Source organism: Odontesthes bonariensis, chromosome 13, assembly GCF_027942865.1.
Source record: "Odontesthes bonariensis isolate fOdoBon6 chromosome 13, fOdoBon6.hap1, whole genome shotgun sequence".
Lineage (NCBI taxonomy): Eukaryota > Metazoa > Chordata > Actinopteri > Atheriniformes > Atherinopsidae > Odontesthes > Odontesthes bonariensis.
The window spans coordinates 24947706-24974959 of record NC_134518.1 but is presented as its reverse complement, the minus strand read 5'-3'; the positions used below and the strand labels follow the sequence as shown (position 1 = coordinate 24974959).

The following is a 27254-nucleotide window of genomic DNA, read 5'->3' as shown; positions in this document are numbered from 1 at the left end:
TGTTGACAAACAAGGCACTCGCTTCTAAATTGGTACAAACAGCATCTGCTTAACAGCTGTGTAACAGCAGCGGGAGGAAAAAAAGCAATCGCTGTGCTGTTTATAAATCACTATGTCATCGCAGAGTACTGTTTTGTTCAAGAGCAGGACCACTAGCCAATGGACTGCTTGATGTAGTGGAAACAATGCGAGCAGGTTGTCATGATGACATACGTGGGTGGGCCGGTTTCAGTGCCCTGGCAACAAATACTATTTTGCTGAGAGGATTCTTTCACCCTATTGTGGCCCTCTCACACCATAACTATATATAAGGGTCAAAGTGTCCAAGGAACAGTTTTAAAGCCTGAAAAAGCATTAGCCTTTACTCATGTCGTGACATGTGGAACATTTGAAGGGGCAGAGCTTACAGTGCTGATCTGTTGTTGTTTAAACCAGCCAATATCATAATTCATGCCCTGGTTTTCATACATTACATGAGCCAGTGACCATTTAACTACCTCAACAGGCACTCTGAACTGAATTTAACCCAGGCAGAAAGGCATACAGAGACAAGCATGGCTGCACGAGGGTAAACAGTGTTAAAGAGGTAGCGGAGAGGTTCTCAACACAGGCTCCAGCATCAGAACAATGCACGTATGTGGCAACAGAACACCAGAAAGCCTGTGGGAAGACCAGCTTCATCTCTGCCAGAAAAGCGCCCAACTGTTCAACCACGCTGCCAACCCAACAACACACGCAGATTTGGTAGAGAAAATGACACACTTCCAGCATGCATCCCAGACTGGACACTGAAATACTTTATCACTAACAGTATCAAAAGGCCACGCAGATTATGTCAAGGTGTTGCTGCTTGTGTCAAATGACTGCCCTTGTGGATGATTATTTGTACATTCTTAATTTGCAAAGACTGACATTTGTAAATTCTTATTTCAAAGGATCTTGGGATGTGGCTGCACAAAAAGAAACCAAAACAATAAAGTACTTAGACTAAAATATTACTGATATGTCAACTGATAACACATTAACACATAATGTTGAAGAATACACCCCTATATATCCAAGTTAAAAAGTTCAATAAGATCATTAAATATATTTAGGTTTAAACCCAATAACTAGAAACTGTAAATGATTTTTTTCTTTCCTCTGCTACAATAATGACTCCCACCACATCGCTGTAACTGAGACAGAAATTCAGCTTAATAACTTTATGGTAGTAAATTAGATAATTTTGTGGCCATATATAACATTTGGGAGAAAAACTAATCAGGGATGTAATTCAGTGATGAATTTCATGAGAGAAAATTCATCTTTTGGGTTTGGAGAGTTTTAAAGAGACAATTATTTTAAAATATGAAAGATAAGAGGATGAAAAAGAGTGCAATTATAGTGGAAATTAAACTGAAACTTGAGCTCACCTTGTTCATATAATTTGATCTATTTCCAGCTAAAACAGGATTTTGTGGAAGAAGCATCTTGCAGGGCAGAATCTATTAAGTGTCTGAAGGAAAATTAGACAGAACCGTATTTTATTTGATTGAATGAGCTTTTACTGTTAAAACATTTGCATGGACCAGTTTTCAACAAAAACAGCAAGCAAACTACAGTAAATGCTACCATATGGGTCCTAATCTTCTAGGTCGTTAAAAGCTTATTGAGTAAGCACTTTGGTAAGTGAATCCTTCACAGGTAATTCGTAGCTTTAATAATTTGAAGCAAATAATTAATATAGTTTTGAAAACTGATTGCAACAATGAGCGTATGTATTCGAACGTTACAAGGATTGTGTTGAATGTGATCTAATGTGCTTTGGGATAATCACACAGCACATGTCAACCTTGTCAATTCTGGGTATTCAAATTGCCCTTCCAATGATGAAATTCAAATGAAACTCTTCAAGCTCACAATGGCAATACAATGCACTCCCAAAACGCAGCACAGAAGGCTGCTGGCGTCCCTGTGGCACACATGCCCACTCTGGCACGGCAGCCAGGTGGGCCGCCCACCTGTCTGTCTGTGTGTCTGTCTGTTTGACTGCCTGCCTGCCTCCCTGCCTCCCTGCCTGCCTTCCTGCTTGCTTGCCTGCCTCTGTCTGCTCGGCTCGTACCCTTTACAAAGCATCAGCAGAGGACATCTTTAAATACACTGGAACAAATGCAGTATTTCTGTGTTTAAGCTTGACCGAGCTGGCAAGCTAATTTGCTCCTAAACCCTCGAGTCTGGGAGAAGCAAGGGGGCAGAAACAGACACTTAAATTACATCCATGAATTGGGTTGGGGGGAGGATGAAAGCTATATGGTGAGCGGGGATGGGGAAAAAGAAGGAGATACGACTTAAAGATGGCACTGCTGTGGACTGTGATCATTGATTTCAAAACTATGAGGGATAACTGAGGTCAGATCATCTAATTTCTAGGATTAACAGTGTCAGTATCCCTAAATGAACTCTAAAGGAGTGCTTTTAACTGGAATACAACCATATTTTAATTGTGTCAGCATCTGCAAACTTACAGAGAAGAAAAACTGCAAATAATAATTTGACACAGGGAGATGGGGAAACAATACTTGCTGCCTTATGAGGCATTTCCTTAATGAAAGAGATGTCAATGACAATTTGAGAGAGACCCCCCACCCTCCCAACACCAGTATTAAGCGTTTGTAAATCCACTTTTTCACACAAACTATAACTAATCAAGAGATTCGAGGCTTTTGAAAAATTTAAAAAACAAAATCAATGAACACCAAGAAACCATTCGATTCTTTCCCCTTTGCCATGACGATACAGAGCTCATAGTTTCTCCTCTCTCATTAACTGCTATTTTGCTTGGCTGTCTGAAATAAATGCAACACTTCAGCACTTGTCACTGAGTCAGAACAACTGGGGATAATACAACGTGCAGTAAACCAATATCTAAGGATTTCCTCTCCTGCTGTGAGCCATTGCTTTGCCTCAAAAGAGCAGCCTTACATAATTAATATAATGTGGCCTCTCTTTAAGTCATGTTCATTTTGTGTTAACCAAGGCGTTGTGTTTTATATTCCATTTTATCTCGTCACTGAAGCATCAGCATGGTGCCTTCCTTCTCTCGTGTCCTTATTCTTTCACTTTTTCTCTTTTTTAAATAAATTCTACTCTTCTCTATTCTGAAACAACCTCTGGAAGTAGGACACTGTAACATGGTGATTGTGATAGTACGCAGCATGATGGGCAGATATAACTCAGTGTACAGTAAGAGGAAGTGGGCCACCTCGGAAAACAGATCATGGCTTAAAAAACAATTCCCCTGTTTACCGCTGAACCACATAGGTGGCGTCACTTACGGATGACAGGCAGATAAAGGAAATAAGAAAAACAAAGTGAGTCCCCTTCCCGGCGTGCAGATGCATTTGATTTACACCTACTGGGTCTAACACTTTCTAACTTACTATCTATTGCACTGTCATGGAGTCCAATCTGTTTGGCATCTTTGAGGCATGCTGATTCTCTCTCAGGTTCTCTTTTATCCACCACAGTGAGGTCTGCACCATGATACCTCTTAATATAACACAGTCAAAACCAATGTCTGTAGCATTAGCCACCCACCAGCGAGTGCCACACTATATAGAAGACTGTCAGTACAGTGGCAGTCCAAGAGAAAAGCTGCAGCTCGTACCGTAAGACACACAGATTAAAAATGGAGTTGGAGACTAGTCAGAAGAAAGGAGAAGGAACTAATGGGCACATCTTCTCTGATTTGAGGAACATGAGTACAGCATACATAAGGATAGTGGCTTGGGTCTGACACAGTGGTAGTAATTGGATTTCTCAGGCCCTGTGCCCACTCATGATAACATGCTGAGCTGTGACATGAAAAGTCCTTATGTGTGGCGAGGGAGAAAGGTGCAACAGAGTGGAAGTGACAGGTGTCAAAGATCCAATTCCCTCACTCTTTCTCGATCCTTGAGTTTCTTTTCTGAAGAAGCTGCCGAGGAACAACCTGCCCTCTTGGTAAAGCCAAACACCATGCTCGACATTCAGTTGCAAATCCAAGCCAGTTAAGGTTATGCAGTGGGAGGAGGAGTAGTGTCGAGTCCGTAAGAACTGTGGACATAAGGGGTCACGGCCTGATTCTTACTTTATTTACAGTATTTTCTGATGCTAATACAAGCTGAATGGAGAAGGAGCACAGGAGACCACACAAAGGAGCCCAAGACCCCCGCTGCAGATGTCGGAGATGATGACGGGGGGATGTGCACTGTCTGCATGGCCACAGTCCCCTCCCTGTCCTCTCCAAGCATTCTGGCCTCATCTTTAACGAGGACTGCATGAGAAGAGGCACATCATTAAAAAGAGCCATTCTGAGGTTTTCCTGTCTGCCATTAAACTTAACAGCCTACCTCTCTCATTACCTTTCATCCTCCCTTTTAAGAATGGGGGACAGAGGGGTTTGAAAAGTCACATTGGGTTGGTGAGATGCACCCACTGTCTGAATTCTGCCCCTCATTCAATTATACATAGAGGAAGAAACATGAAAGTGTTCTACACTTTGTCAAAATACTTTTTTCCCCTACATTGCCATTTCTCCACATGTAAACTAGATGTTACAGTTAGAGCAGCATTTACATGTTTCACATTAAACGTATTTAACATTATATACAAATGCCATATGATAATTATGTTAATGCACCAAAAGATAAGTTGTAGCCTAAAGGAAACATCTTATTAGTAGCCCAATGTGGAAAAAAAGAGGGGCTTTATGAATGTTTTTTAATGCTGATGAATTTACTCTAATTTGATTATCCACCACCGCCAGCAACGCCACAATGCAGAGGCACCACTCTGGATCCTGTTCGGCACTTGACCTTTCTCACAAATGAACCGGGTCCAAACAGTTAGACTGCAGCATGTGCATGGCACAGTAATTCAGACTGACGAGTGGCGTTTAGGCTACAGTTTTAAGTTCAGTTCAGTTACAATTTTGACCTTTATTCACCAAGAAGGCAGAGATTAGCTCAGCAGCAATATGTTTTTTCCCTAAACTGAATTAGTAGGCTGCATGTTAGTTCAATCGGTAGCATAAAGAGAGCACAGAGGGTTAGAAAAAATGGAGGTTCTTCATTATGAAGGAGTGTTGAGAGACAAAATGCAGACAAGGTCTAGTGGAAAATGGTGGACAAGAAAAGGGCAGGGGGAGGCTCTCTGGGTCCTCACAGACCTCAGCAGATCCCTCCCCTCTGCTACTGTGCCCTCAGTCTCTCATCAATAGTTTATAATGTGGGTCACTAGCAGCCATAAGGTGACTCCCACTAGTGAGACTGACTTAAAATGTTGGATTACAACACACTGAGCTCATCTCTGCAAGGTCATGTGGCGGACAGCGCGGGGAACACTGACACTAATTGGTGAATGAAAGATAGTAATGATAGAGGTGGTTTGGATGACTTCTGTTTAACCTCTGTTTAACTTCGGTGGAGTACAAATCCAAAGAGCATATTCTGCTGTGCTAAGGTTTACAGTATCTGCGAGAGAAATCCTGCATTTCAGTGGCTGTAAAATGTTAGAAAATAAATCATTCTCACTGAATATACATGAGGGGAAGAAGATATGGAAATATTACAGCACTCTGCCTGAGGTAGTAACCTTTTGTTGCCACAACTGAGGAGGACAACGTAACTTTACATATTTCTGCTTCATATTCCATTTGAGTAATAATGTTGTCAGGAGAACCCAGGTGATGAGAGCCAGGATAAGAAACCAGGATGGAGATGACAAAAGCATTCGTCTAGATGGTGAAATGAAAGAAAAAAAAATTAAACAAGGGAAATCTAAAATAGATTCAAGAGGATGCAGGTAAAGTATTTTTTCCCACATAAAGAGGAAGTAATACGGGTTTAAAAAGAGAGATCCACATTGCTGCAGCAGAGGAGAATCCCCCCCACCCCCCCCCCCCACCCCCACCCTTACCACAGCTGCAGTGATAAATGTCTCTTTGTATTCTGGACAAAAAAATGCGGGCTACAATGTACTTGTCAGAAGACAGCAGATTTCCCCCTCTTTAAACAGAGCAGAGTATATTTTTAATCTTTCCATTCACAGAAAGGGGGAAGATAAAACAAATCCCGAATGCCAAGACACACAATGCCCCAAAAAAATCTCTCACCATTCACTGCATGTTTGTGTGGCGTTTAGTTGTGAATGTGCTCCTCTGTGTGCACTGTATGTGTCTGCAGCAGGTGTAGCTATAGCTTGAGCAGCTACATGCTATTTGTAGTTTTCCTGAATTCTGCAGCATCCTTAATCCCTGCAGTGAAGCTATAGTTCTACTATAAAGACTCCTAAACGGGCGTCAGCGCTACAGGTAATGGAGCTGATTATAGCTATCTGGGCTATGGGCCAGCTGCCAGACTCTGCCCTGCCTGGAGGGAGCACAGGCCGCCTGGTGTCTGATATCCTGGGATCCCTGTAATACAAGCCTCGCTTTGGCAGTCAGTCTGTGACTATCCTGCCCACTTCCAGCCACACAATGAGGCTCCTTTGAGTTAGTCTATGTGTATAATATGTCCTCATCAAGCTGTTTACTCCACATGGTATCAGTCCACAGTCATACCATTTCATCAACAAGGCTGTGACAAGTCCTGTTTTTGTAAAAGAGTGTTAAGAACTCAAATTGTCAACAGAGGATGAGGATCTGCTGTTTTCTGACCTCGGAGCACAGAGGGTGTAGTGGCCAACTAAACTGTTACTGTATGCGCACAAATTTAAATCCTGACAAAAAAGACAGCAGTGGCTGATCAACTGAGGATGAATTCATTAGAGTTAATTCAGTTCTACCGCTCCCTAAGTTACACTAAAACTCTAAATTAGGATGTCCAGAGCAAAACTGGCAAAGGAGCTATACTGGTGCCATTACCACAGTAATGTGATTAACAATTGGGATTATTTAATTCATTTTGGGGAACTTTTTCATCATGTTTATAACAATAAACAGGTCTAAATAAACTGGCCAACTGTCAGAAGAGCCTACATTTCTCCACCTCCCTTCTCAGCGATTTTCTAGAATAAAATCACGTTACTTTTTCTTTGTTACTGTCAAATTACCATGGAGACTGGAGGGATTTGCGGCTTGAACAGAATTGGCATTTGCTGAAACAACTTTCACCCGGTGTGACTGATGTTGTCATTGTCCTTGGGTGAAGTGTCTATAAGTGCGAAAAATCTGCAGCAGTAGCTTTCGGATTAATAGTTTCCTCTGACTTCACTGAAGCTTCTGCCGGTAGGTGTGTGAGCAGCAGTCTCTACACTTGCTGTACCAGCTGGTGGTGCAGGACTTTGTAAATTAAGAATGGCACTTCTGAGAGGATTCTTTGTTAACCTCTGGTTACATCGACTTCACAGCACATGAAGATAAGATTATCACTCGGTGGGGGGGGGGGTCAAATTGTATTCAGATTAGATCACCTGTCTATGGCAGAATGCCCAAATCAGACTGATGGCACAGAAACGGCAATAAGGGTAACATTTCTTTTGACTCCTGCTGAATAAACTAGTGCACAAATGTGTCGTGAGAATCAAAGCAAGAAAAGGAAAGAGATTATTTTCTGCATCATTAATATGGGACGACTACAATAATATCATTATCGCCACTGTTTTAAGATTACAAGACAGTTCTTTTTTGTCATGACAAATGATGTAACAAGTTTGTTTTGCAAATACATTAATCCATCACTTAGTTACTTTTTTAAACAAGTAATCCATTTTGGTTATAAATTAGTGGCACAGAAAAAAAGGTTAAAAAAAAAAGCCTCAAGCATTTACATATTTTCTGTGTCTCCCCACTTCTTGGCAGAAATCTGCACGGTAGTGGAAGGTGCCCAATCCAACAGTTGTGTTAGCGTGCATGAGTGCACAATACACATCATTTCAAATTTGTGGATGAAAAGAAAAACATCCCACCAAACTGGGAATGGGTAACAATAGTTGTCTGTCAGCTGTGAAGAGCTCAGCTTCAGAGGTAAAGAAGCAAATTCAATTTAAGCCTTGTAGCAGTGAAAAGGATGTCAGTGTTGCAGCTCTGAAACAGCAGCAACCAACTATTGATTCCAGCTAAAGATGTGGCTCTGTGGAAATGATCAGCTTGTTGGTGGACAACATAACTAACATGTGTAAGGAATGCACATAGGTTGTTCTAAAGTACTCCAATGAGTTGCTTTTCTTTAGGAGGTAATGCTTCTTTTTAGTGGTAGAAATCGTTTAAAAAAACAAGTAGCTTTAAAATAACACACATACCTAACCCAATCTAAAAAGTTTATAAAGGTGTTTGTACTAATGGGGCTACAGTCTCCGCAGTCCTTTGTTTCAGCCGACAGTCTTATAACTTCCTGCTTTGTACTAGAGTTGGGAGCGGGCTGTGTCCACGCTGTGACCTCAAAGAATTAAAAATATAACGGTGGCGTTAGAAAAATGGCTGCTGCTTCAGTTCCTCAGACAAGAAGCAGAATCAATCAGAGCCACAAAAGGCGAGCAGACTGGAGACAACGCTATAGCTCCGCTTCTTGAATTTCACTCTATTTCGACCAAGCCACAGTATTTCTCTCTTGTGCCATCTCTTTATCTTTCTCCCCGTCTCTCTCTTCCCCGCTCCATTTCTGATTAACCTTTATAGACACACACTTGCAACCACACACACTCGATATACTGTGTACACACTCTCAGAAGGATTTAAAATTCAGGTACTCTCTCCTCTCTCTTTAATACACACTCGGCCCCCATCAACTTCTGCACATTACCTGTTCTTAATCTCCCTCACTCTGTCTGGGATCATCCTGATCCCTTGTTTTCCCATCTGCTGCTGATTGGGGCCCAGCTTGGCGAGGTGTTCAACAAACAACTGCGATTCACTTGGTTTCTGCGGAGATTATTAACACACCTAGCATGCCACAGCGTCATGAATAAGCAATGGAGATCCGGAGCCCTATTTTCTGTCTGCCTCTGTGTTTCCTCCCTCCCTCTCAGCCTCTGTCTTTCTCTCTTGCCCTGCCGCGTTGTGAACTGAAAGCCAGGATTGTCTAGAAAATGAGCTGTCAGTGGAGGGCCTGCAATGAGATACATCAGGCTCATTGTAAGCCCTAGAAAATAATGAACTATTCCCATTTCTTTCTCTGATATGTTCAATACGCTATCCATGACAAGTGCAAAGAGATAAGCAGTCCCCTCTTGAGCTGATTAAATACACTGAGTATATTCAGGAGAGCTTTGGTAGAGTGAGGGTTCAAGGGATGCCATTATGGTATTATAACATTACTATATGTTTCAGTCCCGGCTGGAAAAGAAGACCTTTTGTGCGCGGTTTTGTTTGTCTCTGCTAGCGTATGCAGTTGACGAAGCGGAGCTAGAGGTGATGCTTGCAAGCCGTAGTTAGAGAATTGAAATACGTCACAAGTGTTTTAATTCTTCACATCTCTTCGCTAAAGCTTGCACATAATCTTAATAATAATAAAAAAAATGCTGGCTTACTCATGAAAGTAAAGCAAACAAATATAAGGCACAGGCAATTTTTCAAAAAAAAAAGCAGCAGAACCAGTAAAAATTAAAAGGAAACAGGAGAGAAAAATACAGGCCTCTTTCACAAGGAGCAAAATCACCATCAGTCAGCTCTGTTTTATGATATTAGGTGTAATTCTAATATGACAGAGCCAGACACCTCGCAGTGTAACACATTTTCATTCAGTGATATGCACCATGAAAAAAAAAGAGGAACCCAGATGGACACAGCTTGAAATGGCATTTTATTTCCTTCTTTTTCTTCAAGTCTTTACATCTTGGAGGCAAAATCTGCATCTTGGTTGTTCATTACAGACTCCACTACACCTGCTAGCTCTGCAATCTCTGGTGTGTTTGAGTATGGAGTGTGTTTGCACTCTATCTTCCTTAGTGCCTGTATTGCACCGAGCTCTTTGTCACTGTCAGCCATTTTACCTCCACCGGTTCCACATTAGATTAGGCAAATCCAAATCAAAATGGATGGTCCCAGTATAGAGTTTATATGTTGATCTAATCATAAAGTATCATAACGCAACTTGCGCTGTTTCTAGCCTGAATCACAACAAGAGTTTTGATGCTTAATTCAATCAAATGTTGTTTGAGAATCAGTCACATCCTCTGGCAAATTCACAGTTGCCTTGGAGTGAGAGAAAGAAAAAAAAATCCCCCCTACCTGTCAGACTGATTGTTTCTTTTTCTCCTCTTTTTATTTTCTCTCACTAAGACTGCTTACTAGACTCTCAGCTCATCTCTCAATCTCTGTCTCCCTCACACGCAGACTCTCTCCTCCTCCCGTGTTGTCAGCACAGCCCTGTTCCCGTTGCCTTCCTCATTCTGACACCTGTCAGCATTTTTGTTAGTAGATCAGAGAACTGCAAACTAGAAATGTTCCCGTGGTGAATTTAGGGCAAGTTTGCGGCAGAAACATGTGAGGTGCCTTTACACTTTCTTTAATTCAACAGGGAAAGTGAAGTGCTTGACTGGCACAAAGTTGGGAGATGGGTGGGTTGTAGATGTTTGCAGTCAGAAGATGGAAACAGAGGCGGAAGACAAATGCAAGGTGAGAAAGAGAGAAAATGAAAAGGTGGGGGGTGAAATCAATTAGGAACAGCGAAACCCTGCGGATCTGCTGATGGAAGAAGGGAATATGGAGAAATCTGCGGCCCACAGAGGGGGGCTTCCATTCCTGGGCTCCAGCTTCAGGCACACACCCACAGGGAGCTAACAGATAGATGAGAGATATTCTCCAGAGGTGAAGGCCAAGGAATTTGTCAGAAATAAAAGAGGCCTGTTCCCTGCTCTGGCTAATTGAGCAGTCTTGGATCCCTTTGAGTCTAATAAGCCAAGAAGTAGGGATTTCATTTGATGAGCACTTACACATTGACCTGGAAACAATTCCAAAACCAAAGACCACAAACGTCTAAAGCCACAAATCGGACGCTGTAAAATGACTTGATGCTCCCTCTTTCCCTCCCACAGAAATAACTTGAGAGACTTAACAATACACGAATCTTAATCCTTGAAAACCATGGCTCATCCATATCTGGGAGGAATTACAGTGTGAGCTATGACAATCAAAGAAAGTCGAAAAAAATGTATTAAGCTCCCTTTGTCACTAGCCCCCTCGGAGTCTATTCCCATGCTTCTCCCTTGACACTAATGGCTCCACAGAGCCACAGCTAGCATGTCACAGACTTTAACCAAATCCCTCTAACTTCACAGACATGCCTGTAAAGATAAAGAGGAATTCATTTTATATAGCTCTTCTCAGTCTATAACTACCGCAATATCGTCCAGTTTTCTTCTATTGGCAGATATGGGGCAGCCATTACATGTTGAAGATATCCCTTCCTCTATAGATTTGAAAAGATTTAATGTAATTTGTTCTTCAGATACTTTCCTAATCTAATCCACTCGGCGAGGATACTTAAGGTCAGGTTTTCAAAAAGAGCACAGATTTAGATTCTTGGCAGCGATTCAACAAAAAATTATTCACTCAGATATAAGTCGAAAATCTATTCACAAGCACTTCACTTAGCGTTACCTTGGTGGTGGCTGGTAGAGGAATAATGAGAAGTGTTGCTGAAACCACATCACTGAGGAGAAAAGCATAACCCGTGGACAAAAGCCATATATCAAACTCTGAAATTGCTTTAGAAAGAGAAAATGCCCACTCTGATGTGGTGCTGGACTAGTTAGGAACGGAATCTCATCCTCAAATGGCTTCCCACATGAAAGCCAACAACATGACGCTAAGGCAGGGTCTTTGTGTAAAGGTAACGACTCGTCTCTTGGGCAAACAACATCTTTACATGGCACTGGGAATGGTAAACATTTGCACTGTAAAAGCCCGAGAGTTTAACCCTTCCTCTCTCCCACTTCCAGCTTTCTTTTGTTCTTGGTGCTTATCAACACAAGAAAAGAGAACAATAAAAATCACATAGAAAACTAGGCGCCTCTATCCTCAGCTTGTGTGTTGTTGTTGTCCTTTGGCAATTGCAGCCTCTCAACTTGTTTTCTGCTTTAGCTGGCAGGAGAGGCACACTTTACAGCAGAGTTACTCCCAGAAGACATCTAAGCAGCAGGGTGTTTAGTTAACATGTCTATTTGTTTTCTGGAAATCTCCTCCATTCAAAGGAATATGGTGTCCGTTTTTTGTCAATTAAGACAGATGAGCTCAAAGCCTAACCACAACATCGCACGAATGCAATCACTGCGCCTCTCAAATTATACAAACTGTTCGGCTTCTGCCTTCTTGATGAAGTTGATTTGCTCAAAGGAAAAGAAGCAGGGAAATGATGCAGTCAATGTTCTCCTGAGGATCTACAGAGAAATTCTGATAATGTAAAATCCTCGTACAACAGGGGACACGAATTCAACTGTGCATCATCTGCCCATCACTGTCATCCCACACTGGCCTTTCACTAAAGTATGTAATTAGACTGTTGAGATGGTAATTAGGGGACTATTTCATTTGCCATGTCGTTACATTTCCGCATGTGATCTTTGATCAAATTATCTAATAACTACCAACACCCGCAGTGGAGTGACCACTGAAGCTGACGGACTATGAAAACATATAGAGAAAAAAGCTTCCAGAAAGGCCATTTTGTTAAGTCTGTCCTGAAGAAAATTGCCGGGCAAATAGGGAGTCTATAGTAGGCAGCAATTGAAAAGACAGGGTACTAGCAAACACATTGTAATCCAAACATCATCTTTGTTATCATCTGTTTCGTTCTGGTCAAAAGAATGGACAGCACTGCAAAATAGCCTTTTGTTCTGTTTACCAGAAATGTAGAGCTGCATTACACATTCAGGAGGCATGCATCCATTTTGCTGAAACAGATACAATCATCGGTGGTGTTAATGAAAAACACACCGCCTCGGAGAGCTCTCCCCACTTGTAATATTCTTCATGTACATCATTTCTAATTGTCTTCAATAATGAGATTCCACTACCAGAAGACCTGTCAGCATGCATTTTTCAGAGACATAGGAATTTTTGCAGGTTGTGAAGTAATTACAGCTGGCAACCAATAAGGAACCAATTCACTTTTCATTGTTCATTATAGTCTGACGCCACTGGGGGAACACCTGGGACAAGTTGATTCTAATGGTCACCACTCTTCCTGACCTTATACACCTCAATCTGCATTTCTCAGCTAAGTCGTTAACAAGCCAGCGCAGCCGGCGAGGAAGACAGATGCATTCGTATAACTCCATTCTTGATGACTATAAAATGCAGGTTGTCTAATGTTCTTCAGTCAAACAACATAAACAGCAAAAAAAAAAAGCTCCAAGTGAAGCATCTGGTCAATTAAATATGCCAGGGACCAGACGAGAATGAGCATACAGATATCTGTTACTACTTCTCCAACCACACCCACACACTTCACAGTCCACTGATAAAAATAGATAGCTAAATAATTCAAGTAAAGCATATGATCTTCACTCTTTATGCATTTCTCTTTCGATATCTCTGGCTCATTAAAATGTCTCCCCTATATGAGCTGAGGAGGAAGAAAAGGGAGTAGTGAGAAAGTAGACAGCCTTTCTAGGGCAGTGTTAGTAAAAGGGACCCAAAATTATGTTGGCGTTAACTGAGGGAAGAAAGCCTAAATTTGGCATGGAATTGGAGCGTGGAGTGAATGCAAAGTTCAGATACAGAGAGTGATATCTCGAGAGTGTGTTTTAAATACAAAACACTCATTCTGAATTCAGATTTCTAGTCAGAATCATCCTAAAATGTCTGTTTTTCCAATTTTTTCCCAAATGCTGACTCTTGTGCTCTCAGAGCCACTGCACCTGTGTTTGCGGTGTTTCCTTTGAGCTCAGTAAATACCCTCACATGCATACACTAACATCCTGGTCCGCTCTAGACAGCTTTATCCTGCTTTCCTTCTACTCTTACTGGCCCACTCTCTTTCTCAGACTGACTGGCAGCAGTTAAGAACGAACATGACCCTGACACTGACTTCTGCCAACCAAGTGGATGTCTTTTTAAACTGCGAGTCAGAAATGAAACATCAACATTAATTCCCTGCTAAATGATCCCATTGAATAATGGATGAGGGCACATGGAGATATGTAGATTTCCACCTTGTACCTTTGTGAGCCTAATTGCTGCCATTCAAGCACATCTGAAGTCAGCCTGGCTTAAAGAGCCGACATGGCTACTATCAGTCAATAAAGTTGCCTAAGCCTGTATCAAACGGTAGCCTTCGCTGTCAGAGATCCCTCACATTATCTACACGAGCGGGACATCAAAGACAAAAAAAATTGATGTTATGGTGTTATTCATGCTTGCACATCTGAGACCCGCAATGGGCATAATGGATCCTAAAACATGCTCCGGTAGCTAAAAATAGTACCAAACACACTAAAAAATCCATATTTGTCTTATCTTAAAACTGGCAACAACATACTCCTAAGGATGTTTTAAACCTCTTAACACACACTCCTAATACAAACAAACCAGCACAGGTTTCCTTACCTTGGTCTGGCAGCTGGCAAACATTAGGGGGGACAGTCATGTTCAGCATGTCATTGACAGCCGTGTCAACATAGTGTCCTCTCTGGACATCATGTTCGCTGTCGGTTTGGTCGCTCTCCTCGTGGCCGCTGTCCTTCAGACTGTTTCCTTCCAGGTCCTTGAATGTTGATGTGCTACATGGGGGCCAGGAGGGACGAAAGGGAAATGTTGATTAACTGTCACATCACCTTCTCTCACACGTTGTCCTTCGTCCCCTGTGTCTCTAACGGTTCGTAACGAGCGGTCTTTTTTATTCTATCCCTGTCCCTTTTTATGTTTTCCAAGAATTCTTTCCCTTTAACATAGTCCATTTCCATTTATTTAAAGCTGAAGAAAATGGATTTACTTTGCAGTAAGTTTTCCTTAAAAGCCTTTGAAAAGAACAAGGACCCTCTCTTGCTTCTGTTTGCATTAACAACAGTATAAGACGAAAGTGTAAGTCTTCTTTGGATGGACATTTTTTAACTTGACAGAGATGCTATAGGATGTTTCAGTATGGGACATTTTGGATGGATGCATTGTCTTCAAGTACATCGCAAACAACAAACAGGAGGCACTCACTCACTACAATTTAAACAAATACTGCAGTAATCAGGAATTCCTGGAAGGAAGATGGATGGAGGAAGTGCTGGAAGCATACAAACTGAGCATCTGTCTTGTTTGGGGCTCACAGTCAATAAAGAGGATGGGGTGTGGGGGCACAATCAACAGCTGCACAGTAACAGCGTGATTTCCCTTCATTTGATTTCCATCCCACTGGAACGAATTCGGCTTTACAAGCAACACTAAATAGGGTTGAACGTGTGTTCTTGTAGGAGGGAATAAAAAAAGTCCAGAGTTCATAGACACTCTTGGAGGTTAAAAAGGAGAGAAACAATAAAGAGAGGAGAACATATGAGTAAACAAAAGTGTGCTAACGAAGTAAAAGGAGAAGAAGAAAAAGTGAAGGACAGTACAAGGTAGTTACATTCCCCAGACCAAGCCACACAGTCTCCAACCTGGGAGAGAGGACTGCAGCGGAGGTAATGCTGGCTCTCTGATGTTATCACTGTAATTGCACCTGTCCCAGACTGTAGGCTCACTGGCTCCTGAGGGGATTTCTTTGTAGTATCCTGCAGAGGCCCACACTCGAGTGCTCTTTGTTTACATTAATGCAAGGAATCTTTTTTGGGGGGGCCGGAATTGCCGTAATAGGTTTTCAAAAGGGTGTTGTAGCCTCAAACAAAAGAAAGCGTGGAATGTTCTACTGCTGCAGGTAAAAAGAAAGCCTGCTTACAAAACCCTCTTTGGCTGGAGGGAATTACTATATGACCCCTATAACAGCCCCCAGCGCCGAATTCCTGCAACCTTATCAGGTGTCTTGGTTCGGGTCGGTTGCATTACAATACACAATGAAAACATTTATTTCTCAGTTCTACATCAACACGAAAGAAAAGAAAATAAATGTTGACTATTCATGAAATCCCTGCCTTGAATAACACTGGAGAAAGCTTTTGAATATCGTTTAATCATTGAGGGTTTTTTCAAAACTAACTCGATGCAAATCAAGTCACCCGTGTTGCTAAAGAGCTACACTACAGAAGTGGAATCAGTTCATTTTTAAACATGAAATGATTTCTTGCAGTTTCCGCAGCTCTACGTAATCAAATAATCTGGAAGAATGAGTCATTACAGCAAATGTCTCCCAAATGCGTTACGCACTAAAACTGTTTATCCGAAAATCTTATCCTCCCATTTCAATTACGCCAAATGAGAAACATGCAGGTACAAGTGCAAACTGCAGAGAATGTGGCTGTGCTCTCATTAGATAAAACTATTACAGATCAGATAACAATGGTAATGAGGTGCTGGTAACAATTCCTAATCAAGACATACCTTTTAATGAGGTGGGCTCTGCTGTTCACATAACTGGAATCAATGGAATAATTCTCCGTCTGTAAGAGAGTGATGAAGGGGAAAGGCGAGCAGGTGGGGTGGGGGGTTGAGGAGGAGGAATGATGGGGGCAACAAAGAGAGATACTTTTAATAATGGAAGCAACCAAAATAATGTTACCAGTAATTGGCTTTCAGTAGAAATGTTATTTTACACAAAGGCCCTGGTGAGCAGCCTCAGCTTTCAAAGGGCTGAATCCTATTCTCTTTCAAAGCACACACACAGAGAGGCTGACTGGGAGTTGAGAGCAGAGGAGAGTGCTGCAGTGAGCACAGCCTCTCTTCTCCTCTTCGCCCTCCCCGCTCTCGATCCAATGCTCCCTCCCCACCCTGCCCGTCAGCCCACTGTCTTTAAAATGGAGTCATTAGGGAGGACAGACTATCATGCAGACACAAGGAGAAGAAAAGTTTCACTTTTTTCTTCTCTGAACTCTTCACTTTTACCATGTTTGAGTAGACATTAATGTAGAAATATTAAATAAATAACTGTAAGAGAAGTAGATGAAATTAAGAGTGTGCCAGGGGAATCTTAACTCTGCAATTGCAGATGAAAAGGCTTTCAGAATATGCATCCGATAGATTTCTGACCCACATTAGAGAACACAGTTCAAAGGGATCATCCAGTCTTTTTTTTCAAACATTTATTTAGCTGGGAGAATGTCTGACAAGTGGAGCACGTGAACAGAGGAGTCAGTGTACGCTGAACAGGTAGCCCCCCTGCCATGTCTGCCAAACATCTACTCACACGAGGTAAGACGTCAGAGAGCAATTACATATCAAAACCTCTCGGGAGACTTTCCCAGACCTTCAAGAGGCCAAGAAACGACCCTTGAGACAAAGTTTGATAAGATGCAGGTGTTTCTGTAGAAAGTAAGCAGGGACTTCACTTAAAATTCCACAGTGCAGATACTATATGCTGATAAAAGCTGTGAGTCAATGGCTGACTTCCGAGGGAAGTCTCGATCAAAGCCCTGCTGGAAAAAAAAAAGTCGCCCTGATGGTAAGAAAGGTTAATGGTGCTGCTGGAGCACAGTTGCTGATTATCAAGTGGACCGCACATTTGACACAGGCCTGCTGTTGAGGTAGCTGTGGCCCTGCACAGCTGTCATACAACTCAGTGTGCGACAGCGCCAACACTCGCCTTATTAGATGTTAATGGAGTGGAACATTTTGAACTTTTGTAGACTCGGCATGGAAGTCCAACCACAATGCAGAAGACTATAAGCAGCACTGAAGTCCGAGTCTATATGATCTCTTTTGGAAAAAAGATCTAAATCTAATGATAGTAGTAATGCTGACGGACCATGTGTGGTGTTGGACTCTAGGGAGTTTTTTTTATACTACCAAATTTATGTACTCTGTTGTTATTGATGACATTTTCACTCTAAGAATAGCATTACGTTTCTTTGTTAGGAGTATGCTCATAAAGGCCTTCAATGAATTTAGCTGTATATCACAGTTGTAATCTTCCTGTATTTTCTAATATGCAGATGTGTCTATCTTAAATCAATGGATAAGCAGCTTATCTGCTTACCTGCTTTGTTCCTTATTATTTTGAGTTGTATTATAATGAGAAATATTGCAGTTCTGACAAGAGTTCACCAAGTTACAATGCAGAGTGTTTCCGCTGAAGGTTAGCATTACACCTTGTCCTTTTTACCATTTACCACTAATTAATCTTCAACTCACTGCTATACCGAGGATAATTTATAAAAAGGAATCAAATTAACATTTTAGTATTATCCCATAATTCGGAGCACATTGTGTTCATTTTCTTGTATTAACCCTGACTCTGTTTGTTCCCATGCAGCTTGACTCCATTAAATATCAAAGGTAACAGGAGTGGGAACATACTGCAACTCAGATCAATAATTCATTAAATATTTGCACTTGTATTTCTTCTATTTAGAAATCATGTCACGTTTTTCAAATGTACCTCTACATGGTGTTTTATCAAAACAAAGTCTCCCCTGGCAGAACAATGCCCACCAACCTTTCTATATTCTGTATAGATGGAATGAAGTTCATGTGAAAACAAATTTAGGATCCGTGTATGCATAATGTTCTACGCTGCTTTTGGGCTCTGCTTTGATCCCAGCACGTACGTATTCAACAGCCTCATCTGCTACAGTGGCTGCGCATCCACTGAGAGACGAATGAAAATGCAAGGCATGAGTAACAAGAGAAAAACTTCATTTAAAAGACCAGATGGAAAATTTCTTGAGAATGTCACTCTGGCTACAGCCTGTAATTGGTTTGGTTGCCGTGTTCAGGGCGAGTATGGCCTGGAGAAGAAGGCAGCATGCCTCTGCTCTCAACTTCTTCCCATCCTGAAATGGAACCCTTCTTTCCATCATGCAATTCTCCCGCAGCAGTTTCACACAGAGCCCTCCTAAGGGGCAACACCAGTAGGTGCATTGAAAAGAGGCTCCTCTACATTTGCATCCCCAGGTCTTCCGCTTCAGCTCTTAAACACTGCAGCTCCTCATCTTTCAAGGAATGTGGTTCCCTTTCTTTGTTTATTAAATTGTCAGAGGAAATGAACTATAAGTCATCACGAGAGGGCATAACCTTGGGCAATGATGAGTCACTCAAGAGTGCCTATTCTGAGGCAGAATCGGATGCATTAGTCCAGGCTTCCTGTAAAGAAATGTAATGTCTTCCCCCGCGTTTCTGACCGACCTCAAATTGGAGGACATGTCAATATATCTTGCTGGGAGGTCAAGTTTCAGGCAAGGGGATAAGGACTGCTTGACTACAGTGAGGATGCCACAAATGGCTACTTAATAAGGTTGGACAATGTGTTGTTGTGAATTGAGTGGCCCCAGTTTGGCGGCCAGAGCCACTCTATCCCCATAATTATTGTTCCGTTTCATCTGAAGAACTGGAGGCAGGAATGTAGTCCCTGGTGTCGCCGGGTGACTGATAGGTACTGTCAGGATGAGTGGAGAGAGAAGTGGAAAGGGAGTGGAGGGCGAGAGACGGTGGGGATGGGAGGAAATGGGTGCGACTTGACCTGCCGAAGAGTTGCAGTCCAGCAGCTGCAGCCCAGTAGCTTTCCACTTTTCACCCTTTGCTTCTTTCTCTCCATCAAAACCTGAGGCGCGGGGACGCCGGACTTGCTTCTCTGCGACTGAGAGGAAAAGCAATCTCCTCGCCTAGTTGCTGCCGTAAGATTTGATTTGCCTTCCTCCCAGCGTGACAATTGCTTCTGTAGTCTGGATGCAAGTGTATTCATTGTGTGGTGGCACGGGTGGCACCAGAGAGAAGAAGAGGGGTGTGTGTGGGTGGTGGGGGGGGGGGTGAAGACACCAGTTGTTACCCCAGTAAACACCCGACAAGTTCAGCAGATGTCACACAGATAGGAGAGAAAAAGAGAGAAAAAAAAACGTCACACAGCTGCCCTACTGTATGTATAATCGAGGCTGATACAGCACAGTAGTACATTCAAACAAGAAAGAGTGAGCTAAAAAATATGAGCAAATATAGCCACATGCATTAATAACATGCTGTTTTGACAAAGGGGATGCATAAATGCTGCCATCAGCAATATGTTTTTTTTACTCAAGAGTTCAATTTATAAGCAGTTCACTTTTCCTTCTCCATTTTAAAAATGGCCTGACATGAAACCAAAATACTGTGATTTAAAGACTGTAATTTATTCCTTTACAGAGCATTTAACCCTGCCAAAACAAAGATGCATATTATCAATCTTTTAGGCAAAGTTAACATTTTAGATAAATCTTATCTAATACAAAGGGAGGAGGCGGTAGTCGGGATGGGGATTAATAAAATTGAGCATCTAGAGAAAGAAAAACTGATTACAGAAATAAATGGTTCATGTCTTACATGGATGCAACTCTAATGTCATCAATTTAACTGACAAAAAACATCCAGCCATGTTTGTTATGGACAAAGAATACTCTATACTAAAATGCACAGTTTGAACATACAGAACACACAGATGAGACAGAATCAATTAAGACTGTCAGATCAAATTTGGCTGCTTCACTTTGTGGTTGAGCAGCATGAGACTGTGCCTCGCTGCTGCAGCGCAGTCATGGACTCCCCTCAGTCCAGGAGGAAAATGTTACACATAATGTCACTCGTTATTGATATCCCGTTTTTGCTAAACAAAGAGTTTAGGAGGAAGAGATCCAGAGGGTTTACAAAACTGTCACAATAAGAGTAAAAAAAAGCTTCATTATCCGACAAGGTTTGGTTGTGGTAAAGCTAAAAGATGGGTAAAAAAACTGAAACCACCTCAGAGGAAGTGTTTAGTGTATACAAGTGGCTGTTCACAAATCTATGGACTTCTTTTATGTAATTGTTGCAGTGTGGATGCAGCAAAGTGTGTGAGAGTGCGGGGTCTGCAGGTGAATTTCTTATCCCATACACTGTGCCTATGAAAAGAAATGCTTCACTTTCAGCTCTTAGCACATTCACATTCTTGCATACACGGACTCTCTTTCCTATTTGCCTCAAAAGCACTGCTTCAACAATCTCTGACTCGCAAGTCTGTGCTGGCGCCCGGCGTTTTCGCCTCTGGGTCTGCACCCAGCGGTGCCTCTAAGCAGCTCAGATTCAGTCAGCGCGACACCCACGACCAAGATGCAGACGATAAATGCACCCGTTTGTGGAGGGTTTATATCCTGTTCACCATGTATGAGGGGAGAAACACTCTTCAACTATCACAAACCTTTCTCACTCTACCTCGTTAACCAACACCAACAATTTCAACTTGATTATTAAATTTCCCATAGACCCTCTGCCATCTGCTAGATTATAGATTTCCCTCTTCCTTTAGAGAGGGCAGAGCCCCAGAGGGAGGATCAGCGGTAAAAAGGGTGAAAGAGTGCCTGAGGCACAGCCGTGGTTGTGGATAAGATTACATTTTCTATTTCTGCCTGCTAAAAGAGGGCTGGCGTGATGAATACAGAGGTTTGTTACCATTTAATATCAACTGGCTTCCCTCAAAACTCCAATTTTATACAATCAATTGTGACAGAGAGGTACATGTGTGACAAATAAGCTGTCACATTCTCTGCATCATTTCACTTCCTCACCCATAAGTTCACCCCAAACCAGTCGCCCATATGGAAATCAATCATGTCACGAAAGTGAGTGATTCTGTCGGGAGAAGCTTTTCAAAAGATTTCCCTGCTCTTCTGCAGTTTATAGATTTCTGCGGTCATTGTGAGTTGATGAAAAAAATAAACTCTGTGAACTAAATGCTGTCATGAGGTCACCTATGTCCCTGACCACAGTTTGGTGTTCAGTATTGTTTGAGTGCGCTAAACAACAGCTTTTCTGAAACACAATGAAACAGATACGTAAAACACAACAGCACTTCCTGCTTGCATTTCCTCCTCATTTTTCTTGCTTTCCTGTGCGAAATTGAGCAAATATTTGCCCATTCAGGCCTAAACAATCAGTCCCTGTTCTGTGAAGAAAAAGCAAAAGGTGCTGTGGCAGTCGCTCTCTCCACTTGTGCATCACACCCACGTCGAAATCTGCAGATCATGCTGCTGTCTTTCATTATGAAGCAGAGACAATAGTCCTGAGCAGTCTCCATGTCACTCAGGACTACAGGCTCCACAGAAGTCCAGTTAGTAGAGATGTGATTAATTATACATACATTGATAGAAACAGCATTCATTATTCATGAGCTTCTCAACGTCAAAGCTATTTCCCTCCCTTTCAGCATGATGAAAAGATTTTAAATAATAGGAGCCATTTGCAGACGTCTGCATTCCAGCGGAGACGGCTGACGCTAAAGAGGCTTAAGTCAGAGCTGTTGTCTTACAGGGAATCACAGCTCAGGCCCAACGTGTTTCAAACTGTTGGTGGCTGCGTGGCGTCCTGTGTTGGTGTTTTTGTTTAGTCTTTGTCTGTGGAGACAAGGGTGGTGCTTTTAAGCTTTTCAAATGGAGTTATAGGATCCATTAGAGTGAATAGGAGGTCTACTGTTTCAACAAGGCACATAAAAGAGGATAGGGTTCCCTTTAACACCTGTTCAGCGTTCAGGTCTGCGTGTGTTTTGAGACTTACTCTTTCAGCAGGTCAGAAAGAAAACCTGTGTGTCTCTGTGCCATTACAATTCACGGTTTAACATAGTAAAAAGAGAGGAGAAAAAAAGACTCGACTATCTACGCTGGTTTTTAAAAGAAATCGGCTTATTTTTCTTAGAGCCTGTGGAGCCCAATCAAACTCAAATAGCAGGAACTTCCCCTTCAGGCGAGTCTTGAGGGATTTTCCTTAATTTGGATGTCAGACTGAAAAGTTTCACACTCCTCTCATCCCAAAATCCGTTAATGTGCATGTGGCGCCACATGAGAAGTAGGTGGTGATTTTTTTGAATAGACTTCAGAAACGCTAAGGGGAACATCTAATCCAGGTAGATTTTGTGCTTTCCGCCCCCATGGGAAGACGCAAGCATGTTTTCAACAGCCATTCCATTTCTCTGACAGAATTACTAGATAGCAGTTTCTCTTTCAGTTGTGGCCTACATCAGCCAGTGTTAAGGGGGAGGGGGGGCATGCTAATTTAGCACACGAGATGTTCCCAAAGGTTTCTCTTACCTCCCCTGGGCCAAGCCTTAAAAATAAACACTCAGAAACACTGCATATTATGTAAACACATTCCCCTTAAATGCTTACATGAGAGCAGTGACTGAATAAACGGCATAACTTTCAGTCACTTTTGAAATCAGTAAGCAAAGAATGAATTTTTAATAAACTCAAAGCACTCCAGGACAACAGAAATGAGAAATCTGCGAAACTGTGAGGAGAGCGCATCGACCTCCCCTCTGCAGCACAAAGGAGCGTGGCTTTGTGAAATTTCTCTTAGCAGTTTAAAGGTGGCTGCCACTCACATCGGTGCAGCTGCAGTCTCTCCGTCTCTCTTGCCATCCCTCCCTGTTTTTTTTTTCTTGCTCACTGTGACAAGGCATCTTTCCAGGCATTTTAGCTGGATGGAGATTTGCAGCAGCTCATTACAGACTGGGAGGCTCTCTGAGCGGATGCAGTCACTCGGAGATGGATTGAGTGGGTCTGTTTATTGACATGCCTTAATCTGACACTGGGTAAAGGGAATGAGTCACCGCCTCCAGACATACTACCACATCACAGCCACTCCAGCAAATAGGGAGGCAGCACCTAGGATACAAGTGGAACTTCATCAGCGTTCATTAATCCAACAGCCCCAGGCCACTCGCTCAAACAAACCATGTTTACACTGTGTGTTGGCTGGATGGAGGGGTGATGGAGCTTTTCAAAGGGCATGTGTGCAGGTGCTTAGATCTGCAACACACACACAAATGCCCAAACTGTGACCACACACATATACAAACTTGTACTCCAAGCTCAAGCTCATCAAAAACCCTCCTGCCTCTCTAACCCACAACGCTCTAAACACAATATCTGTGTACACCAGCAGCTAAAACGCTGTCACATAAATCAAAGCTAGTGCTAAAATCAGGGGTGGGTGATGTGGCTCGAAGCCAAACAACATATCATAGAAAGAGTCTTTTTACTTAACAGAGCTTCTCGCTTTCGTCACAACAAGGCAGCTACTTTTAAAGAACCAACCTTGGAAGCTTGGTTATCTTTTTGATCCTGTTTGCTGCTGCTTCCATGTGAAGGACATCTGGTGCTTATATTTAGGATGGTTCTTTTAGGCAGCTGTCAGTGCTGGGATTGACAGTAGAGTATTATCTGCCTGCAGAAGACCACAGCATCTGTAAATCCAGCTTATTAACAGGACTGTGACAGACTGCCGTCAGGGCACACACAGAACATAGCAACGCCCGATGCTTAGCGGTTTGACACCACTGTTCGCTTTTAATCACACTACTGCTTTTCAGAACGCAGCCTGAGAGATCTGAACATGGGAATTCTTTGGGTCTTATATTAATAAGTGTCAATGTACAAAAGAAAAATCTAAACAAAAAAACAAAAAAGGATTAAAAAAGTGTTTGACATACACAAGTCAGTTGCAAACAAAAAAATAAAAATTTGAAGAAGAAGAGCACACATGCAAACACACAGGCAAAACAAGTGAAAGAGAATAAACTAAGTCAGAAAGAGAAAAACACAACTAGATTTACAAAAAGTAGAAAAAGTAGATTTACAGTAAAACACGTACTTTCATGCACACTTACACACACAAACACACACACACACACACACACACATACAGTCGCAGCAGGGTAGAACGTCGGAGGGGGGCCGGCTGTTGTCTCCATCAGGGACTGGGAGTCTGGCAGCTTGAGAGCAGGGCCAGTAGATAGGGGTCCAGATGCACTCATTCGTGAGGGAGGGTGGGGGCATTTCAGCAGCTGAAACACACAGGGATTAACCACACTGACTTCATTTAATTTAATTTGTATTAGGGCCGTCTTTGGGGGAAAACATCGTTTTTCACTGCGGGGGCATATACGGGGTCACGGAAAACAGCAACAGACGGTGGATCGGTGCCTCCTACCCCTGTGGTGGATCCACAGGGAAAGGAAAGGCACTGTATTCTCAAATCTCAGCGGCACACATTCACACACACAATAACTCACACACACACATACACAAACATAAACACACACATGAGCAGATATCTTGTTTCCAACTAATTATGACTATATTATCAAGTCACATCCATCCAATTGACATGCATTTTAAACCCTGCTTCCACCTATCCACAGCTTGATTTCTTGAAATGAAGACCTTGAATCCTTTTGTTCTGCCTCCATAAACAACATGTAGTAATTTTCTGTGCTTATCAAATCTCTGCTTTGTGTACTTGTGTGCCTGTGTTTATGTGTGTTGCACACACTCACACTAAGCCTTTATCTCCCAAGAACATATCTTAGGGGTGGATGTTTATCAGTGCCGATGCAGATCGGTGGAGTCCTCTTTGTCTTAGTGCAGTGGTACATAATATTATTTGTCTTGTGTTTTTTTTTTCCATCATCTATGTCTCGGAGACTGATGTAGTTTGATGTCCTACAGTGGAGAAATCCTTTTAGTTACCCCAAGGCATCTAATGTGCTTTAACTTGTAATCTGGGAAGGCAGAGGAAAAATTCTGTACACAATCGAATAATTCAACTCCCTTTTGTATTCCACAGAACATGATTTACACTGTTAAGCAGCGGAAGAAAACAACTGCAGTGAGTAAGTACCCAACATGCCTCCACACAATTTACAATAGCTGTGTGGAAAATATGGTGGCGATCAGCCATCAAGTCTGTTGTAGCCAAAGCCGGCGGCCATATGAATGCCTCCCCTCTGTCTTGTGCAGGTGTCATACTCTGAGAGAAAGCTAATGAACTGTGCACTGGAAAAGGGAGTTTTATTACAAACGCATCCAAAAAATACAAAAAAAAAGCAAAAACATCGTCTTGTCTGAGAGACAGAGAGGACTGTTCTGCTGGAGCCTGTTCAAGACTATAAGGCTCTCACTGGAAATCGTTTTTTTCCCTCTCTCCCCCAACCGCTATCAAAAGATGTTACTGTGTAAAATGTCAAAGAAAAAAGAGGCAAGAGAAGTAATCTCCGTCTCCGTTTTGATCGCAAGTGGAATAATTGGAACCCTCTTAGGCTCATTACACGAGTTGCCCGCCAGCCAAAAGACGACTCCAACTGCCCCTCTTCATTCATGTCAGAGCTTTGAAAAATATTGCTTCCTCTAGTTACAACTCTTTATAAGATGCAATGACTAGAGGTCCTGGTACCTACATTAACGAGTAATCCCACAATGCCTTTGAAAAATACATCTTTAAGCTTCCACTGTCAAACATCGATTCTGAGCAATGGGAAGGAAACGGTAACAATCTAGCTCTCTAATAATGTCATTATGCATATTGCACAGCATTTCTCCCTCTCACTGTTTTTTGGCAATGCCATTGTTCTCAATTACATAAGGTACTGCGTAAGTGCAATGAGTTCATTTTGATCCCGATTACTAATGGGCTTGTCTTCATCGCTATTAAACTATACTTGTAATTATTGTGACTCTAATTACAATTACTGTATTATCCAAATTAACCTTATTCTTGGTTTAGATCACCCGCACTGACGGTAGCCAAGACACGCCTATAAAGAATGGCACCAATGTCCCTTCAGATAAATCCAGCATAATTAGCTGTGGGCCTTACAGGGCCTGTGTGATGGTAATAATTAGAACTACTGTAGCAAAGGTCATGCAAAACAATTTAGAGAGGATGCTGGCTGCATGGGTAATATGAGGAGAGGAGGGGAGAGCTCAGATGAATGTTTCATGTTCCTTTTCAGACATGGAAGACGTGCAGTTACTTTACCTCTGTACTTGCCTCATTTTCAGCCAATGCTCTCAAAAATATTAGAAAATGAGAACCCATTTCAATGGCAAGTAGACTACCTGCTAACATGGTTTAAATGGATCCATGATTAGATTTGAGGAGAGTGCTACAGGGTTTATGTGTGAACCGGTATCAGTTAAAAATCGATTCACTGTCTCTCTGGTGCGATAGCTGCCCCGTCACCCTGTTGTTGCATCTGTTCCTTAGCTTGAGTTGAATGTGTTTATTCAGACTTTTAGTCATTGCTATTAATTGTGAAAGACACCAAGAGGGAGAGACAGAAAGCCAGAGATGCTCTGATACACCCAGGTGCACAGGTTAATGAGCTGAGTCAAAAATGTTGACTCAAAGGTAAACAAGTGCTCACTCTGAGGTGCTTCTATTTCTACACTCCCCCTCGTGGCTCGGCTTTCTTTGCAACTCCCAGATTGCTCCTAAGCTG

The 27254-nt window shown here is 42.2% G+C and overlaps 1 protein-coding gene across 8 annotated transcripts in view; it reads right to left on the bottom strand.

Annotated features, from left to right (window-relative positions):
* pcdh19 (protocadherin 19) overlaps nucleotides 1-27254 on the bottom strand; it is a 53884-nt gene that overhangs the window by 8098 nt on the left and 18532 nt on the right. For 3 of the 8 annotated variants that reach the window (XM_075481759.1, XM_075481760.1, XM_075481762.1), the window contains exons 3-4: nucleotides 16424-16482; nucleotides 14510-14682 (exon numbers count right to left, since the gene is read on the bottom strand). In XM_075481759.1, the coding sequence (XP_075337874.1) occupies nucleotides 14510-14682; nucleotides 16424-16482 (232 nt within the window). Of the gene's footprint in view, nucleotides 1-14509; nucleotides 14696-16423; nucleotides 16483-24677; nucleotides 24819-27254 lie in introns of all 8 variants that reach the window. The other 5 variants (XM_075481755.1, XM_075481757.1, XM_075481758.1 and 2 more) reach the window with 3 other exon arrangements.